At 35.9% G+C, this 21,690-nt stretch overlaps 1 protein-coding gene across 6 annotated transcripts in view; it reads left to right on the forward strand.

Annotated features, from left to right (window-relative positions):
- LOC5572620 (protein turtle homolog A) overlaps positions 1-21,690 on the forward strand; it is a 339,330-nt gene that overhangs the window by 285,971 nt on the left and 31,669 nt on the right. For all 6 annotated transcript variants that reach the window (XM_021845978.1, XM_021845977.1, XM_021845982.1 and 3 more), the window contains one exon: positions 12,660-12,950. In XM_021845978.1, the coding sequence (XP_021701670.1) occupies positions 12,660-12,950 (291 nt within the window). The remainder of the gene's footprint in view (positions 1-12,659; positions 12,951-21,690) is intronic.

Below are 21,690 nucleotides of genomic sequence, written 5' to 3' on the forward strand. Positions count from 1 at the left end.
ATTCGGTTTCATTCTGTTTTCGCTTTCGAGCTGGTAAGAGCTCCTCCAAACCTGCTCAGCTCCTCGCTACCAGAGGCAAGCTGTTTGTACGAGATGGCTGAAGAAAATCGACCAAAGCCGCTTGTTGAAGCGCACATCATCATCCGCACCGCAAATCTCATCGGGCGAGGAGGATTGCAACCAGTGCGCCGTCAAAGTGTGTCCGTGTTACGCAAATTCAACAATTCAATCGGCCCTTTTCAGAGCCAACAAATGTGTTTTAAAGAGTTGATTGTGTAATATTCCCAAATTTGTTTGAGATGGCTAAAGAAAATCGACCAAAGCCGCTTGTTGAAGCGCACATCATCATCCGCACCGCAAATCTCATCGGGCGAGGAGGATTGCAACCAGTGCGCCGTCAAAGTGTGTCCGTGTTACGCAAATTCAACAATTCAATCGGCCCTTTTCAGAGCCAACAAATGTGTTTTAAAGAGTTGATTGTGTAATATTCCCAAATTTGTTTGAGATGGCTAAAGAAAATCGACCAAAGCCGCTTGTTGAAGCGCACATCGTCATCCGCACCGCAAATCTCATCGGGCGAGGAGGACGCAACCAGTGCGCCGTCAAAATGTGTCCGTGTTACGCAATTCAATCGGCCCTTTTCAGAGCCAACAAATGTGTTTCAAAGAGTTGATTGTGTAATATTCCTTAATTTGTTCGAGATGGCTGAAGAAAATCGACCAAAGCCGCCAAAATGTGTCCGTGTTACGCAAATTCAACAAGTCAATCGGCCCTTTCCAGAGCCAACAAATGTGTTTTAAAGAGTTAATTGTGTAATATTCCCTAATGTGTTTACCACATACTTGCTATAATTTCTTAATTCATCTCATAGCAGCATACAACAATTGATTTATTACGAATAATTGACAATACGGCAATTTGAGGATGTTTCCGAGGACGCTGCTGCTGTGCCGTTGGGATGCAATATATTTTCTATTGTTAAGGAATGATTCAAATATTACGTAACGCAAAATTTTATTTTAAACATATATATTTTCTAAATTCACAAACCATTACATTCTGGATTATAACTAAAGGAAGGTTGCAATTATGACATTTGACTATAATACAAATGCAGCAAATTAAATGGCGTAGTTAACGTCATGCGGTCGTGTCTTGTACACAACCCCCACTGATTTTTTTCAGGGTGCTATTTACTAGATCTTCTTTAGAAATTCAAGAAAATTTAAGGGTTTTAGCAACTTTGAATCTTTGAATGATTGTGAGCTGATAATTAATTGATAAAAAAGTCAAACTCATGTTACTCCTTATGTCATGAAGATGGATGAACGCAGATACTATCAAATGTGTGATTTCGAAGATTGACTTTTCAAGAACAAAGTTTCAAGAGCAAAGGATTATTAACATTAATATCAAAACAATATAACATACGGGCCGCATCACATTAATATTTAAAATCCATTCGCGGGCCGCACAAAACCTTCTCGAGGGCCCGCGGGCCGCAGTTTGATGACCACTGCGGTAAGCTGAGAAGCCATGCTCATTTTTGCTAATTTCTTGAATGAAAACAAGATTCTGCACTCTATCTTGTATATAGCCAATATATGCAAACTGAAACCGTTAAACATGAATCTTGTGTTTCGTATATTATTATCAGTATCAGTATAGTAGCTATAAAATTTCAACGAATTAAAACATAGCTGTTTTTTCTCATCAGTTACTTCCTTCATATCATGTTTGTTCACGTTTTGTAATATGTGGACCCAGCTTAGTTTAGGATTTGCTCGTAATCACAATTTATCCTACCTTACTCAAGCTTATAATACTTACGAAAATAATTCAAAAATATCCCTCTCAATATTACTTTGAAGGAATACAATGGATTCTAAGTGAAATTTAAAGAAATCCTTGTGGAACTTTCTGAAGTATGCAGGAAGAAGCTATACAGGAATTTTCTGAGAAAGCTCTTAGGGGTCATGCACAAATAACGACGCGCTCCAAGTTGGGGGAGGGGGTCAGTCATCAGTCAATAATCAGCGAATTAACAAAGTCAGCCATCTTGAGCTTGATGCGGATTCGGCCAAAGCTGAGGAGAGAACACGATAGGAATGTTCTGGTATTCTCAATATGTCGTATTGTTGATACGTTTCTTTACACATTCCAAATTTTTAAGAATCAAACATAAAGTCTACAGAATCGAGTTTCGAATTTTTTTTTTTTTCAAAGGGGGCATACAAGATACCATAATGATGGACACAACTTTGAAATACAAAATGGCGGCTTTTGGTTCCGGAAAATCGTTGAAATCCATGCATGCAATATGGATATTTTTGAATTGGGCAACAACGAGGGATTGACATAAATCTATGTCAGATGCCATTTTGTAATCCAAGATGGCGACCTTCAGTTTGGAAAATCGTTGAAAGTCCATACAATATGCGTATTTTCGGAACGGGCACTACGAGGGGATGACGAAAATCGATGTCCGACGACATACTGAAATCCAAGATGGCCTCTTTCAAATTGGGAAAATCGTTGCGAACCCATGATATATGGCCATGCCCCATCAAATTCCGAACTTATTTATCAAAACAAGTTATCTGTCCAAAAATGAGCTAATTTGTTAAAGTTCTAGAAGTGTATCATATTGATTTTGCGGTTTTTTGGACCTTTGGTCGAAACCTTACCACCAACTCTATCTTGAGTTGATGGTGAAGGTCAGTAGAGTTCAAAAAAATGACGTCTAAATCATGGGTACCTGTGGTTTTCAGAAAGTGCATTCACGTTGGTAACCCTATGCGATTTTAGGGTATAGAGTGAAACACTTCAATTATTTCGCAGTGAAAATCAATTCTCACATGAAAATGATGTATGAACGATATGTTTGTAACACTCAGATAAAATAGATACCGTAATCCGGGGTAACATTGATAATTTTTCTGAATGTTTCTTCAATATTTCGTTTGAAAATGCAAATGTTGCAGGTTTTATATTTTTAAAACAAGTACTGCCACCCATAGCTCGAGACTATATACTGTATTTGTTTATTGAAAGATTTAAGCATGTTAAAAAAATGTTTTAGGCGATTTTTTGATTTAGTTGATATGGGGTAACATTGATCACCTATATAAACAACGTTCGGTAATACTGAAAAATTCGTTACTTACTTGAATCATGGTCCCTGAAGCCGAATATGAAGACCAAACGCTTACAAGTCATTTATTTTTTGAGTTATTTTAAAATTAAAAACACCTCGAACCGCGGAATACGCCTAAAGGTAGGCAATTTCCTATGGGAATTTTACATTGCTAACAGTAATTCAGTAATGTTGCCTAATTGAGCATACCTATAAAAGTTTTGACAACGGAATCGTTTTCGGCGATGTCATTTTTAGTAAGAACCACATTTTGCTTGCTTATATCGTTTGCAGAACTCATGTGAGACACGAATCTTCGGTAGTGTCATCCTTACAATTATTATTTCGAAAAGTTGACAAATTCACGCATAAGGTAAACGCAATTTTCACAAAAATATTAACTTTTATTAGCTTATGAATATAAGAAACAGAAGCACCGTTCATGATTTGAAAATGTTTCATCAATAAATGATAAAACAAACTTTTGATGAGGTTAGTCATTCCGATCAATGTTACCCCGCTGATCAATGATACCCCGGATTACGGTACTTTAATTAAATATAAAACATAATAGGATTTTTATCAAAATTTATATCGCAAACTGGAAAAATATATTGTTTTTTTTTATAATTTTTGACTAATTACATCAAAATTATAATGAAGAAGCAGACAAAATACCCTAGTATCTTCAGCAAAGTGATAGACCATTGTGTTAGCAATAGGCTAGTGGTATTTTCGAATCATTTTCAAAGTAACTTTGGGGATGTATGAAGGCATTAAAAAAAAAAACGATTTGATACACTTCTAAAACTTTATCGAATTGGCTCATTTTTGGACGGATAACTTCTTTTGATAAATAAGTCCTGAATTTTAAGTGGTACAGAGAGTCGGAGAACTTTTTTCAAAAAGTAAACAGGTCTAATATGGGTATTTTCAGAGCTGGCACGACAAGGGGACGATGGAAATCGATGTCCGATGTTTTTAAATTCTAGAAGGCGTCCTTCGGTTTGGTAATATCGTTGAAATCCCATGCAATGTAGGTATTTTTGGAACGCGCACGACGAGAGGACGGCGAAAGTCAATTCCGATGCCATTTTGAAATCTAAGATGGCGACCGCACATCGATTTTCGTCATCTTCTCGCCGTGCCCGTTCCAAAAATACCCGTATTGCATGGGGTTTCAACGATTTTATCAAACCAAAGGACGCCATCTTGGATTCCAAAATGACGTCTTACATTGATTCTTGCCATATCCTTGTCGTGCCCGATCTAAAAAAACCCATATTTCATGGGTTTTCAATGATCTTCGCATCGCAAAATGGTGGCCGCCATCTTTAATTGCTTTATTTGGAATATTGTTTATTTTCAATGCGAATATCTATATCCAGATAAATCGACTTCTTTTCTCTATCGCATCAACTCAAATATTGAAAAATAAACATCAAAGCACCCTCACAGCACGATGACAATCTAACAGTGCATTCTATCCATATATTTTGATTCGTCATACCCCAATGTTTTGGTTTGTTCTGTCCCGTCAATTTGGCATTTTTAACAAGTACTGTTTTTGAGTGCTTTTTGATATTTGATTTTTCCATAGAAAATATTGTACACTACTGTGTTACGTTACAAGTTTCTAGTAAAACTCAACTATGGTTGTCATGTCTATTAAGGCTTAAACCAGCCGACGGTATTTTGAAAATACCTGAAGGTCGTAGACACAAATTGAACAAATTTAGATGTTAAATTGTGAAAAATAATAGAATCGTTCAGGTGGGCTTCGATCTCGCGACTCCCAATACGCTAGACTGGGCGCGTTAACCAACTACGCCACAGAACGAGTAACGATTCTGCAGCGCAATCGGCCAACCTGAAACGATGAAAATTTGCGAAAAAGTTACTTATGTGGTGAGGTGTGAAATTATAATTTTTGAGCGCAATATTATCATTATATGAAACCTTAACAATGTTAATCATGAAATGTCTCCCAGAAAAACTATTCATAATTGTTGAAATTAAACTTGCTACTCTTCTAAGAATGTATTTTCTCTGAACACCAGTTTCTCGAATGAAATTTATCCAATTATCTCCAAATAACCCATTCTCCCGAAAAGTTATGTGTTGAAAAAAAAAAAACATTAATAGTAAATAGTGGCATTTTTTTTAATATTGGCTGCCCGTGGTTGCTACTCTAGTAGCACCAGATCAGCTGCACTTACACAAGGAATCAACCAGGAGACTGCTTGGGACTAACAGACACCCTCAGTGTATAAGTGCTGGTGCTCTTCTGATTTTAGCCACCAATGGCGCACAGTGCTTCGAACGTATGGCACTTGGGGACAAAAGTCAGAACTGGATGTTTTATGCGGTTTTGCCCTACGAAGTTGAGGAGAAAGTCGTTATACACAAAAAATCTCATTATTGGCATGAATGACACATATTACATCAGTAATGGCATAAGTGGCTTATACGCCACGTTTTACATTTGACACCATAGAACAGTGCTCGATTTTGAATAAATGTTTAAAATAAAAACGCATGAAAAAGTACTTGAGTCGTTTGCATAAACGATGTATGTGGTATGCGTAAATGTAAAAGTGTCTCAATAACCAAATTTTTTAAACATATTAAAGCACGGATTATTCCAACGACTAAAATCAAACCCAATAAAAAAGGTTATATAAAATTTATTTTTATTAGCAATACAATTCATTTACCAGCTATTTATCATCCAAAAACATATCAATCGAATCATTACCTTCTTTTCTACAAAGAAAGTTGAAATGTCGTGGGTTTCTGTTTCATGATTATTAGAAACAGTTTGATACATAGGCTACGAACGCGAACTCTTCAGGTTCATTATTGTTGATAAGATATAAATAGGTTTTTCATGAACATTCATTGAACAATATGAAAGGCCTTTCCATGCCAGCCTTTACAGCCGAATTGGAAAACTCTGCATCGTCAATTTTCTGTTTGCGCGGAAGCAAAACTGGCTTTGCTAATCAGTCGGAGTTTTGCCTCACAAAAATATCGTACGGTCTTCTATAATTAGCCCATTTTTGGTGTATTTTGCAGCAATAAAATTTGCTAAACGTATTTAGCTTGTTTTCAAATATCTGGGAGAAAGAATCAGTGCTATAACAACCGTACATGAAATCCACAACATGATTTTTTCGAATACGTGGATTGGCAGAATACCATTGCTTGAAACAATTTTTATTGATGATTGTGGCAGCATAACCTAAAAATCATAAAATGACATACAATCGGCAAACATATGCAGCTGGAATCACTTTCAGAATTTGAAAAATACTTCAAATTTTATTTTAAAGTGGATTCCAGAAAGGTACTTTGAGGTACTTTTTTGTATGGGCTAGAAGAAGATAGGAGTTTTAATTTTCTTCTGGATTAAAGAGCTTATTGTTCAGATGCATCTTTTTCTACTATTTTTAAAATATATCACAAAAAATTAAACGGAATGACTCCTACTTACTAGTTTCAACACGATCCTTAACGGCTTTCACTTTGAAAATGTGATTAGTATGGGAATAAAGCGAATTAAAAAGGATTTGATTGACACAAAAACAATGAATTATATATTACGATGAAACAACTTGTCAACACGTGGTGTTTTGGTTTGTTTTGATAAGCGCACGAACTTTCTAGTATCTGTTTTACACGCTCAAAACATATGTCAATATCATGGCCTACTTGATTCTTTCGAATATGAAAGTTGATTTTTTGACTTTTGTCCAAGGGACGAAGCACTGTGTGGCGCCTGCCACGTTAGAATGATGACCAATGAGGGTAAGGAGGAGAAATTGATGATGCATTGAACTGGCTCCACAGTAGACCGGATATATCCCTGCATCTACGTCAGTTCATGCGGGAAGGTGTAGAGCTGGTATAATGTTATGGCAGAGAGGCTTGCTGTTTGATTAGTATTCTATCAGGCGTAAGGAAAGGCGTGGTATAATGATGAAAGAATGGAAGCGTAGGGAAACGTTTGTATGGTCCATCTCCGAACTGTGATAGATCAATTTAGGATAGAATAGGAGTGGAAGACAGAAGCAAGTGAAAGAAACAACAACAAAGTAGTTCGAGGAAAGGGACGGGCCTGGGATCTCTCTATCTATCTATCTATCTATCTATATAAACGAAAATGAAAAGGTTTTCGTATGTCATTCTTATCTTATTAATATTGTAAACCGTGGTCTATATAAATACAAATGGATTGGTGTTTGTATGTCACATCATAATTTGAGATCGAAATAACTGATTTTCCTGGTGGTAGGTCATTTGGCATAAAGTCGTTTGGCATAAAGCCGTTTGGCATAAAGTCGTTTGGCATAATGGTCATTTGGCATAAAGTCGTTTGGCATAATGGTTGTTTGGCATAATGGTCGTTTGGCATAATAGTCGTTTGGCATAATGAGTCTGAAACCAAGAATTTCTCAATTTTCTTTTTTACGTTTCTATTGAATCTTTCTGATGACACAATGCTTGTTTTGGAGTCAATTGATACAAAATGACACTCTATTTAACAATCATTCGCTCTTGAATAAATTTAAGCATATTAGGAAAATTATTGCCAATAGTATTTTATAATTTATCCAGAAATTACCCTTCTTTCATATATTAATTCTTCTTTTGAGTTTCGCTATTGGAACAAATTTTTGCACTGAAGATTTTTATATATTTAGCAAAAATTTACCCTTCTATTAATTGTTCTATTTTTTTCCTAAATATGATGTAATCATTATTATAGGTATGAAAACTGTTGATTTTAAATTTCAATAAATTTCTCCTTCTTTTATGCATAGGCTGTTCTTTGGAGCTATATTTTTAAGTATTTTTGTATACAACTGACAAAAGGGCGGCAATCGATAACATTGATCTGCTTAAATTATCAGCGAAAAGAGAAATCGATTACTGCAGTTACTTTGATGGGTTGTGCTACTTTTCCTCGAATGTCGTTTTCCCGAATGCCATTTCCCGAATATCCCGTTTCCTCGACTAGCCCACTCCCCCGGAAAGTTTTTAGCACCCATAATTGTCGTAACTATACACATTTCAGGGGGGTGAACGAACTGACCATCTAATATGCACCCTTCTTTATTTAATTGGCGGTTCTTTCGAGTTTTACCGTCTTCAGCATTTTTGCCAACATGTTTATAGCCGAGAATGACAGAATACTTCCTTCTTTTGACTGTTTATCGTTCTTTCTCGTCACCACTTTTCGGGGGAACTAGTCATTGCCGCAATAATTTTTGGCGTCAATTCTTGTATTGGTTTAATTGTAAATTTTGCCTTCTTTAAAAAAATAGGCTGTTCTTTATGTTTATACTGTTATAAATTTTATTAATTAGTAAAGCTAATTGTGAACCATTTTTATTATCAATTCTTGTCAGATGTGTTGTTAGAATTATAATTATTTCAGAACCTGCCAATATTCATTATATACTTTTTTTGGGGCAAACGCGTGATCTCCTTACGAGATATGCTGGAAAATATATTTTTTCAATCACAAATTTTCCCTTTTCTCGATAATAGACGGTGTTTTTGATGTACACTTCCAAAATTATAATTTATATTGAACCGTTGAAAAGTTTTGCCACAAATATTTTCTTTTAAAGATGTGTTGTTCATTTGAGCTGTGCTGTGAAAAGATTTTTTTTTGCGTTAGAGTCTGAAACATTTTAAACGAAAAATAATCTGCTCTCGTATAAAGGCTATTTTTGCATTAAGTCGCATTAATAGATCTTTTGATTAGAGCTTTTGATATTTTGCAAAAAAAATCATTCTTTTATCAAGTAATTTTCAGCGAGTGTTACGTCCAAACTGGGACTGAGCTTGATATGCAGCGAAATATTCTATGAGCGTTCCCTTGATGAATAATTGCGAACTTTCCTTGCCAATTTACTGTTTTCAAATATGTATATCGCAACAAGCTCAAGGGTACTCTATGTTCTGAGATGTAGAGACCCGTCACGAATTTTATTTAGTAATGCTCTATAATGTCACAACAATTTTTGAAATTCTTAGCTCGGATAATCTCTGAACGAACACCACGCTTGTTTAGAACCTACCAAAATTTTTTGCTGTGGGCTCGGTGGTGTTGATCTCGGTAAAAGCTCAAAAAATGCCGATATTTATTTCAAGTCAATTATTATGCCAAACGGCCATTATGCCAAATGACCATTATGCCAAACGGCCATTATGCCAAACGACCATTATGCCAAATGACTTTATGCCAAACGGCTTTATGCCAAACGACCTTATGCCAAACGACTTTATGCCAAACGGGGTACAATCGATTTTCCTAATTCTTTCACAGAAAGGTTCTTCAAACAGCCTAATTCGGGACAAAATAAGGTTTGTCGGGTCAACGATTTTCTCGTAAAAACATTTTATATAAGGACATTTGCTATAATGGACGCATGAATCAATTTCATACAATAACAGGCAGCATTTTAAAGAAGACATCTTTTTCTTCTGTCTGGCGTTATGTCCCAACTAAGACAGAGTCTGCTTCTCAGCGTTCTTATGATCATCTCTACAGTTATTATCTGGAAGCTTTCTTTGCCACTTGGCCATTTTGAATGTGTATATCGTGTGGCAGGTACGAAGATAGGAAATGAATTTTCAATTTCATGAATGCAGCAGCCCTGTAAAAAGTGTCACTAATAATATACCACCCAGGGAATTGAGAAAATATTCTATACAGAAAGATCCTCGACCGCTACGGCTATCTGCTTTCCAAAGAAGCCATACAATTCTTATTATACCAAATGTCCATTATTCCAAACGTCCATGCGCGAAACGTCCTTATACTACAATGTCTTCATGCAAACTGTCTCAAGCCCGTCGCAAACAATGCTTGGGACTCAAACTTTAGAGTGTTTTACCCGAGATCTTTATGCGATTCATCGGAACTACAGTAATCTAAAATCGACGACCTTGGTTCCAGACACTAGCGGAATTTTTATTGTTGCTAACTAAAACTTTGAGCTTAGTAATGCTGATTCAAAATGGCGTTAACATTTGCATCGCTATTAAAAGCAACAGTATACACGCAAAATAATCCGTTCTCATATTTGTGAACAAAAAGTCATAATAAACGGAACGCATTGCTTACTCCTTTTCATGACTTCGTTGCCAATAGCGTGATTTGTCGCATCTCGTTTTCATGAACGTTATCTCTAATTCAAGAACAATGTACTTGCCTGTTCTAGTGACATGTTTTTTTAGTAACGCCTTCAATACTATGATCCTGAGATCACGATATCAAGAATCAATAAAATAAAAATCGTGATTTGATTCCTGTTAAGGTGAAGATGAATCGAAGCCAAAGTTCAAATTTTCAAGAGCACGGATCTGGAGAACCAAACTTCCGTTTAAGCTGAAAACTTAATCGATGGGTCGCTAGCTGATGGTGACCAATCGATTAGGTTTTCAGCTCAAACGGATGTTTGGTTCTCCAGATCCGTGCTCTTGAAAATTTTAACTTTGGCTTCGATTCATCATCACCTTAACGAGAACTCAGTTCATGCGCGCTGTCAAAAACAATAACGCATGCGCAAATCAACTACATGGTAGTCAACAGAGGGACCTAGAATGTGAGTTGCAGTTCTGTTCCTGCTTGCTTTCCACCGATTTTTGTTGGATTTTAACACCGTTTTCTTCGCGGATTACATACAATTAGTTATTCTTGTTACCATTGCATACAAAATGGTGTATATGGATCTGCTGAAGAAAATTAGCCTTTTTATATGGTGCACTGTGTGGCTGACTTGCCTTGTTTCTTTGGTTTGGCAGTTTATGGATTCACATTCATGGCATTGTGGCTGAATTCAACTGCATTCACACGCTCCATTGTGTCCTTATTAGGAACAAAATTAACACGTATTATTCATCCATCGGAACCGGGCCGCAATCGTTTGTGATAAAAATCACGGTTTTCAAAACATCCTCATGAGCAGTGTTCTCAGAAACCAGAACAAAAATCATGGATCCATGACTCCCTTATGCTGTCAGTGTGATGAGTATAGTCAGTTTCGCAGGCGTTACGAATGATTTGCGGAACATAGTTGCGAATTCCGTGATTTTTATTCATGGTGTATATTCGTAAACGGTGTTCTGGCTTGCTCTGGATATCGTGACTGAAAGATGACGAATTCCGGAACGGATTATTTTGCGTGTAATTTTCCTAGCTGAATTGTTTTGTCATAGCCCATGAATATTTTCAAACCGGAAAAATATAAATCCATAATATGGTGTATTCAGCAATTGTTTATTCAAATATTCAAATAAAATTAATAAGCAAAAAGACAATGGAAAGAATGTGTTGATCCAAACAGTGCAATTCAAATTATGTGTCAATCAAATTCTCACACAAAAAGAGTAATATCATAGTTTGCAATAACTTTAACATACCACAACAATTCACAAAATTTGTCGGCAATTTGATCGCTCTCGACACCAGCAATAAACAATAAATTTTCTCCAATTTGTACGGTGTGTGAAAGAACCCCCTCCTGTCTACACCAACGAAGCAATAAAGCTGTGTAGAAAGCGGGGTCATAGAGCTTTCGGAGCACACGGACTGCTTTTAATTATACCCTGCAGGTGCTTTTGTTCTCCACGCGAGCTGAAACTGTAGTCGACTTTGAACCTGAAAAACGTTCACTGAAACTATGCACAGCTGGAGCCAAAAACCGGAACGGAACGTGTACCAGCTGTAGGAGCTAAAGGGCACGGGAAAAATCGGAAAAATAAAACTTAGAGCGGTGGAAAGTATCGATTGTGGTTTATGGAGGCCAGGGAGAGAGATCAAGGATAAAAATTGGTACGTGCTTCAATGACGACGGGGAAAATTTATACGGACTGGGTTATTTTGTAGCGTCCGCTGTTTTGCAGGCCCAATTAAGCTTCATATTTTGACCGGCTCGATGGATCGATATTAGACGAGAGAATTAGGGTTGTTTTTTCTGCAACAGTTCACATTTATTATTGATTGGTCAAGAGAGTGAGTATATTTTGTAATAACGGTGCTAACAAAATATCTACTATTCTCATAGTGTATGAAAATCGAAATAGAATCGGTCCGGGAATATAAGTATTTATAATACTTATTTTCTTTCAAAGTTTTTCCAGCATTTCCACCAGCAATTATTATAAATATTCCTGAATCTTCATTTTGCCTATTTCCTGTATCTTCATACTGTAAAACACACTTTGTTTTTCTTTCCAAAGTTTCATAGCAAATATTTTGAAAATCGTTGAATCATTTTCTACTGCGAACCCCCCAAAATCGATTTTTCCCACATCCAGACACATTAACCTAATCGCGACAACAGTGAATCCCAAACCCCATCTGTCATTTCTAGATAACGACAACCAATTTACGTAATTGATGCCATTCATTCGTTCTATTTTCTCTTTCCTAATCCACTACAACGACGACGTCACTGGAATCCCTAAATCGACGTGCCGATACATCATCACGGTCTAAATCCAGTAAAACCCCTCTCGGTGAAAATCCTCAACTCGACCCAATCGCTGGCCTCGAACAAGGACTACCGGATCGTTTGTCAATCGGCTGGTTCCCGACCGGATGCGAACATCACGTGGACGAAGGGAAACAAAAAGCTCAAACGGCACAAAATGCACGTGCTCCGGAACATGACCGTCTCGGTGCTGATCCTGACCCCAACGGTGGAAGACGACGGCCGGATGCTCGGATGTCGGGCGGAGAATCCACAGGTTCCCGGTCTATTTCTGGAACAGTTTCAGAACATTAGCGTACACTGTGAGTAGGATTCTATTAGAAATACCCGAACGTTATATACCCGAATGCGACACTTACTCGAGCGACGTTTATACGAATGGGTGAACCAAAGTGTCCAGTATTCAATTATTTTCGTTTTATTATTTATTCAATTATTTTCACTATGATCAGAAATTTTATTTTTCATTCCTCTGCGATTGTTTGCGCTATCAGAAAACATCTTCAGTGTGTATCGTACTCTCGTACTGTACAAATTGAACAGAGATATTTGCATCCGTTACCAAGAAGCTACACATGAACCTTTCGATGTGAGGGATAGAGGAGGGTACAAAAATAATCTTCCTGCTGACGGATGTTTTTAAACTGCCTCAAGCAATAAAACAATAGAGAGCCGGATCTTATTTGAGACACTTTTGTTTCACTTCGGCACTGGAGTTTTTAGAGCTACCGGGCTAATATTTGGCCACATTGAAGTGCTTACTTGCGATTTGTCCGAGAATAACTCCCCATGCAAAAGTGAATTATTGAAGTGCCCAATAAGCTCTTTACCCTACTTCTCAGTGCTAAAGAACAGTACATTTCAGAGCTGCTTTTGACGTTGGATAACGTCTTACGGCAACATACAATTTCGAAAAACGAAAAATCGCTCGCGTCACGAAAAGTGGTTAGGTTTTGACTGTTAATAACTTACTAACTTCTGCATAGATTTTAGAGATTCTTGCATCAATCGATTGGAAATCTTTCTACGAATCTACTCCAATAAAGAAAACTATTGATTTCCATGACTATACTGTTGAAAAATAGGTAAATATTTAGGTATGTCTTATTTTTCATAGAAAAGCACATTTTTCTTGCTGTGATAAGGTTTTGACGTTTTGAAGTTTACATGTACCGTAAAATGGGGTGAAGTTGATCACTTTTGAGCGATTCTGTTCTATAATTCCTTGTAGGATGCATGTATTCTCATCCAAATATTTTTAAAACCTGTACTGGTTGGATGTATATCGAATTATAGAAATGATATTTTTACAAATTGTTATCATAATATCAAAAACAATTTTTAGAAATCAAAAAGTGGAATTTTGGATTCCGGGGTGAAGTTGATCAATTACTGTGACATGTTTCCTAAAATAAAAAGACATGCTAATTACTAAATTTGGGATCACTGATCCCGAATCAAGTCTCAAAAATCTAACAACTTGTTGATAAATCGGTCAATTTTAGAATTGAATGTTGTGAAATCCAGAATACACCAAATAAAACGCCTAAAGGTATGCAATTTTCTTTGAAATTGGCAACTCTCTCACAAAAAGAATATTTTTATCTCTGAACATGATTTTTTTATACTCAATGAAATTATAAAACTGGGTTCACCGAACATATATGAAATGTACAAAACAGTTTATTTAAATGTTGTCTTTTCATAGCCTTGGCAATAGTCGAATGTTTAGGGTAAAACCCTTGAACAGTTCATCGAACATTTCCTTAAAAATCTGTTTTTTCCATGGTATGACTATATTGAACGACGAACCGAATTTAGAAACATCAAGAGCAGCTATCAGGTAATACGATATGACATAACTTGTGATAATTGAAAACGGTTAATAGCTCTCTTGGCAGTTCATACATGTGGGTATGGGAATGATCAACTTCTCCCCACTGATCAACTACACCCCGAATTACGGTACCGTAATTTCGGGTGAAATTGATCATTTTTATTGTTTTTTCTTGTCTGTATTCAATAATGTTGATAATGACAAACAACTGAATTCAGGAAAACAAGTACAACGGTCAGCCTCTTTGGCTCATGTGCCAAAATTTTCCGACAAATGTGTTTTTAATGCTAAACATCATCCCTTAAATGAAAAATCGGGGAATCCCATTTCGGAGTGAAATTGATCACTTGTCAATGCAATTATTGTTATTTCTTGAAACGACCCTACATAAAGATTATGAGCTCCCTGAACCCGAATAATGCAATATTTAAAGAAATAATTAATAGTTTATTTCAAGAATTGCGATGAAAACGCCTAAATGTAGGCCTGGGAGGCACCGATTCTACACACGAAATATGAAACAAAGTTATTTCGAACTGCAAGAAAACTCCAGCGTGCCAACGACAATCAAGGCAGACTTGATGAAAATCGCTAGTTTTCTTTTGTTGTGTTCCTTCGATCTTTCTGGACAAACATGGAAAAGGGCCAAAGTTTTCTACGCGTTTCATTTTCGTTTTTATTGGAAACAGTAAAATTATGCGTATTTGAATACTTTATATTCAATCAGAATAAAGGGTGCTATTGTGACATTACTTTTGAATAAGCGTGAATAGCTTTTAAATCGATTTTTTGTCACATTTGATAAAATGCAAAAATATGTTTTAATCAATTACGTGCTTTTATTATGTTTGTCCATTGTTTTAAATCTGGGATCATCATTGGCGTAGCTAGGATTTTTTTTGGAAGGGGCCTAGGGGGGCCTAGCAAACTCTTGGTTTACAGAAGTAATGTCAGTCGCAATAATCACGATTTTCACAAACTTCGTGATTTGCTTAGATTTGTATTGATTATATTTGTTTGTGATTTTGTCTCATATCGCTGCACAATGATTCCATTTTCACTACGGAAAATAATCATTTCTTGTCTAATCCAGTAGAAAAAATCCTTCAAAAATTCTTCTAAGGAATACATGAGGAATATCCCTTTTGTTATTCTTCCATAACTTTTTCAGGTATCGGAGATTTCTTCATGAATGGTTTGCGTACTTTTCCAATGCATTTTCCAAGAATTCCATTACCTGTTTTCACTGAGTTATTCCTGGGATTCCCACTGGAAATCATTTCTGGAATTAACAGTTATTATTGGACAGATTTTTTTTTCCTGAAGTTTCTTTATGCTTTCTGATATTACCACAAAATTTCTCGAAGCATATGTATCAAATTGCTTAAAAGAATCTCTTGTAGAATTCTGAATTTAAATCATTTTTCCATGAAGGTCCTCTACGTACTTATTGCACATAAAGTCTAATTGTAAGTTTAAAACATCATTCAGTTGTTCATTAATGATTAAATAATCATCAAAACCGTATTCAAAATCATTAAGTAAGGATTCTTTCCACGAATTCTTCACCAACAGTCTCTCTTCATATTCCTTAAACAAATCTTCTAGCAAATCTCTTAGAAATTCTTCAAGGATTGCTTGAAAAAATCATAGCAAAAATATCCAGGATTGATTTATCCAGGTTACTCTAAGGATTCCTCCTAATATTTTACAATAATTTCTTAAACAATAAAATAAGATTCAACTGGGAAAATATTTCTCGAGATACCTAAGAGAAGTTCTCCACAGAACTATCTGCAGTTTTTCACGGAAAATTTTTCTAAGTGTTTCATTAAATTAATCCAAAAATCAATTCAAACTTCTCGCATTCCTTCAAAATTTTCTTTCGAAAATTTCTTCAAAAATAACTAAGAAAAACTTTCAATATTAAAACATTCATTTAAAGTTTCTAGTGAAATGTACGTATTCTATCATAAATTCTTCCGCAAAATTTGTGATTTGTATAGAGATTATTTCGGAGAACTATATTATTGTTAAATAAGATTTCAGGGGAGAGAAATGGATCGACATATCTTCTCGCTCCTTATGAGTAAAAGAGTCTCATAGATAAAATACAACAATTCTGATTGAATACATATCTCGCGTAACTTTTCAAAAGAACCAATCTAACATATTGGTCTTCCCGAGAAAAACGCATTCAAAAAACAGAATGAACAATTTGAAACTGTTTCAAAGTGGTGTACAATTTTTAAACCCTGTTTTATCATGTTTTATCATAAAGAGTAATGGTTGTGCCATTTAAATCAGAATTTATAGGTAGAAACATCAAAAATATCACATAAGACCTTTTGCACAACTACAATGTACATTGGACACACAACATAGGACGTTCAGTTTTAATCACTGGTACATTGGTCTTTTTATACAAGTACATGAAATGCAAGTATTTTGTATTAATTTGCAATCCCACTGTAGTTCAATGATATTTGCTGATGAAAACAGAATTGGGTTTGGGGATTCATATAGAACATTGTTTCTTTTATGCCACAGTTGATACTATCTCGGTAAAAAAAACTTGCGTCTCGTCTCTCAGTTACCTACTTGAATTGTGTAAGTTACATAATACCTACTGCCTATTCTTCTTGGCATTATGCCTCTATTGGGATGAAGCACGCTTCTCTGCTTAGTGTACTTAAGAGCTTTGTTAGCCGTCTTCACATTTGTACACTAGGCACACTATTTTAGGTCACCTTTTCACGATTATTAATCACACTGTTCCACATCGAATTCTAATAGAAATGACCCATAATAGTGGGAGACACGTATATGAACACTGTAGTCTATGCCCAAGGAAATTTTCATTACAAAATGATCCGGGAGCGACCGGAAATTGAAGCCACACCTTTTGCGAATGTTACCAGTAGGTTAAATAAGGTGCAACTTGATTCTGACGCTGCCCATTTAATGCAGCATTATGATGACCCATTATCCAGGTTTTTGAGTGAAAACACTGGTTCTCAATAGTTACAAACTCCATCAGTGAGCCGTCAACCGGAGCGCTGTATTACGGTAAACGCGTAAAATTATTAAAATATTGCACTTACCTTATTGGCAACAGTACAGTCAACTGATGTTAGTTTCTCCTCCTCTCCCCGAAGTAATACTGTAAGGTGATTCCGGGGAGGAAAGGGTCTAAGGCAAAGATTAATATCTGTGCATTCTGTACTCCACTTGAGAAATCCAGCTCACGTACACTGCATGGGCTGGTTTTAGTGGGTCGTCGGTGGTGCGGCATCCCCACACTCCCTCAGGTACCTTCACAGCTTGCAGTTTTCCCTATGTCAAAAAAGGTTCCGTATCGGTGCTGCCGATTGATGTCTACAATGGTCAGAGAAAACTCTTTATTATGGCAAATTACCACGCCGATGTACAAGAGAAGTACTTACCGAACCAAGGAGTATCGACGCAAAACTTAATTTTCGATGGCTCTGCACATCCGGGAACGAAACATACGTTCTCCGAGAAACGGTTCTCCGAACGACCGTTGTGCATTTTTTTGATTGTTTTGTTTATCGTGTCACTTCAGACGTATGAAATCCTGCGACGCCGCAAACGTCTTATGTAACAGTGCAGCACTCGTAACTCGGAACTAGAAGTTAGGCGTTTTAAATTTTAGTTTAATTTGTTATTATATTGATTTTTAAATTGTCAACATTGGGTCTTATGCTAATTACATTCTTTATGTTCGTATATTACATTGCCGTAGGCTTTTATTCAACACTGTTTAGTTGCTAAATCAGTTAATACAAATTAGGACAAAATGTCTTATGTCCAGTTTCGGATTCTGCGGGCTACATTGGTTTCTCTGGAATGTCCATCCAAGTATTGTCTAGAGATTTTGCTACTTTAAACTGCATTAACGAATCCTCTGGGGATATTTATAAGACAGTTTTCAACACATTTACTAAAGAATTTTGCAAACTCATTCTCGAACTTCTCGAAAAATATGTTTAGTAATTCCACCAAGTATTCTTTCAGGTTTAACAAATAACTCCATATTTTCTTCCAGGGATTCTTCCAGAAATAATATCAAGGAATCCACTCCCCATAATTAGTTCAAAAACTACTCCAACAATACCTAATTTCTATAGGGATTTCTTCACAAATTATTCTACGAAAAACTTTCAATATTTAAAAAGCCATTTTTTATTGATAATTTCAGCTTAAATCAAATCTGAAAAAAACTCTAAATTACTGTCGGAAAATTCAAGATTCAACGTAGAGTTTATGAATCTTTTTAACGAAATTCTTAACGGAGAAAGAAAAGCTTAGTTGGTTTTTATGAGATTTGCTACATTTTTTGTTTATATTTACCAGTCTTTTTTAAATCCAAACCAATTAACGTTAAAAACGATGGAATTTTTACTGAAAGTATTTGTATCTATTTCATGATATTATGGAGGAACTAACTATTGTGGTACAACTGCAGAAGTTTAACGTCAGTATACTGTCAAAGATGTCTTATGGTAAAATTCGTAATGTAAGATTTTACCTAATATATATTTTGGAGGAATTTTTTGTTATGTACTATGAAAATTTGTTGAGTAATTCCTGATGGACTTTCAGAAATCGGTAACCATACGTATAGAAATTCTGCAATTTTTTACAATTTCTTCTTTAAAATGTTGCTTTTTAGAGTATAAAAAAATATGTTGGTCGAAGTTGTTCAAGAAAGCGTCATGTGGAGGGAAGAGTGACGACAAAATTTCGAGGCAGGTAGAAACAGCAGATGGATAGCGGAACAATTAAACATAAGTGATTATTTATATTCTTCCTTCTAGAAATGGATACATACAAGATAGATTAAACCTCTCTAATGAGTTGAAAAAAAGCTTCATCAGAATCTTTTTGAAAATTTTTCCTTGAAATCAAGCAGGATTTTTTCTTCGATTTCTGGATTTACCAGAATTCTGCCAGAAAGCCTCTTGGAATTCCGTAAAAAAAAATGCACATGAATTCAATTCCAGAAAATTTATGATTTAGGGAAGATCCTTACAAGTTTCTGTATAAATTTCTCAAGGTGAAGGTATAACGAAACCATAGCTCAAGTTTTCAAGAGCAGAAATCTAGAGAACTAGACGATGCTTTGAGATGCAAACTTGATCGATTGGTCATCACCAACAAATGACAAATCGATCAAGTGTTCAGCTTGAACGGTTCCAGATATTTTGCTAAATGTTGGTCAGCAGATTTCTTTACCGCTATGCTAATTTTGGAAGCAAAAGTATGCCTGGGGTTCCAACAAATTTCCTCTGAAGATTCTAAGGCAAAAGACATTCCAAAAATACTTTTCGTATATAATTCCTTTATAATCCGGTTATTTGAAGTAGAATTTACAGGAAAGAAACATAGTACAATTTGTGACGCAATTTGTGTTGTATTTTAAAAATTTATGAAGGACTTTTGATGAACTTCGCGATATAATTTTCAATATATGGTTTTGTGAAACCATATGGAATAAAACGACAGAATCAATTAATTTTTGGAGCAATTTCAAAGGAAAAGTTTGATCTATTAGACCACAGTTTTTTTAGTCATATCCGGGAACAAATTCTGGAATCAATTTGTGGATAAAAAGTAGACATAGTTATCCTCCAAGAGGAATTCATGTTGGAAGTATGAACTAATCGCACATTATTATTTGACTTATTTCCAACAGATTTGTAGCAAAAGCTATGGATCCACTCTTCGATATTCCATGAGAAATTTGATCATAGTAATTTTTTTGAGAATATAAAACTTTTAATTGGAAAAACGCAGCCAAGAGTTTAAGGTTTATTCATGAGAAATTATTTTAAAAAAATTATACGAAATCCTTGACGAAATCAAAGAAAGAATTTAGCGGTGGATGAAAAATGACTTTTTTGTTGGACTTTTCTAAAAGTCTTGGCTAGGTTGAAATTCCTTGAAAAGATCTGTAACGAATACGATATCCAGATATCTTTTGACAAAGAAGCTCCTTAAGTACTTTTGCTTATTTTTCAATTAATTTTATCGAGCATACGAGTTGTATACGAATTTCCAGGATACTGACGCATAACAGTATAACAGTAAATTTTGCAGTGGAGATGTCAAAAATTGCGCTTATCGCACACAACGTTCTATCGGTAACCAATTAAGCGCCAACCGGATGGTTAATATTTCGGTTGCTGCGCGATTCACCGAAGTCAGAACCGCCACACTGATGCTGTGTACGACAAGCGAGGTTCTCCCACTATTGATGAACAAAATAAAAGAACATAGCCACTGAACAAAATTTATTCATTAATTATAAAGGTTGTTCTTCACGATAGAATCACGTAAGTTATTTATTTTTAATTTTCATATATATTATCATCCAAAATTTCTGGGGGGGGCTGGATGGTTCTGGAGGGGGCCTGGCCCCCTGCCCCCCCTGTTCCTACGCCAATGGGGATCATAGTGACAGTTCGTGGCAGCAGAATCTCGGCTCACCTTGACGTACATAAATTTCTTATCGGTTTCTCCCTCCCAGATGTAAGCAACTTCCTAAGGAAATCCCTGATACCTATCTAACACTAAGCTGAGAAGCAGGCTCTGTCCCAGTGGGGACGTAACGCCAGTAAGAAGAAGAAGAATCTAACAGAAATTTAATTATTTTAACCGTATGAGCTAATTGGTACGAGTAGAAGATGAAATCGGGCTCGGGATATAGTTTAAGCATCCTTACAAACTTTATTTACTTTGAATAATGCCGTTGTCGTCGTCGCTATCTATATGTAAATGCATGCTAGAGCGATCAGAGTATCAACTTGTCAAACAATGAACTAAAACTAATCAGCAACAGCTTTGTTGATGTTTTGATTTGGTAAGAAATTTGTCGATCGAATCGAAATACGCACGCAGAGAAGACTGCAAAAATGCTACCGCCGCCCGACCTGAGAGACGGGAACCTTGGTAGAAATTTGTTTGTGATTTACCTCCGTTGAAAACTAATCATCCAAATAAATAAATGAATTAATCAATTAATAGTAATAGATTAAATGTCTCTGGTTGTAACTTTTTTTACGTCGAAAGCATTGTTGTGACCCTGAAGAGGGCCGTTTTGTTTGAAATTGTGCTGCAATTCAATTTAAGCGCGTTCTCCACGGATACGACGAGTCAGCTGGATGTCCTTTGGCATGATG

This window comes from Aedes aegypti, chromosome 2, assembly GCF_002204515.2.
Source record: "Aedes aegypti strain LVP_AGWG chromosome 2, AaegL5.0 Primary Assembly, whole genome shotgun sequence".
Lineage (NCBI taxonomy): Eukaryota > Metazoa > Arthropoda > Insecta > Diptera > Culicidae > Aedes > Aedes aegypti.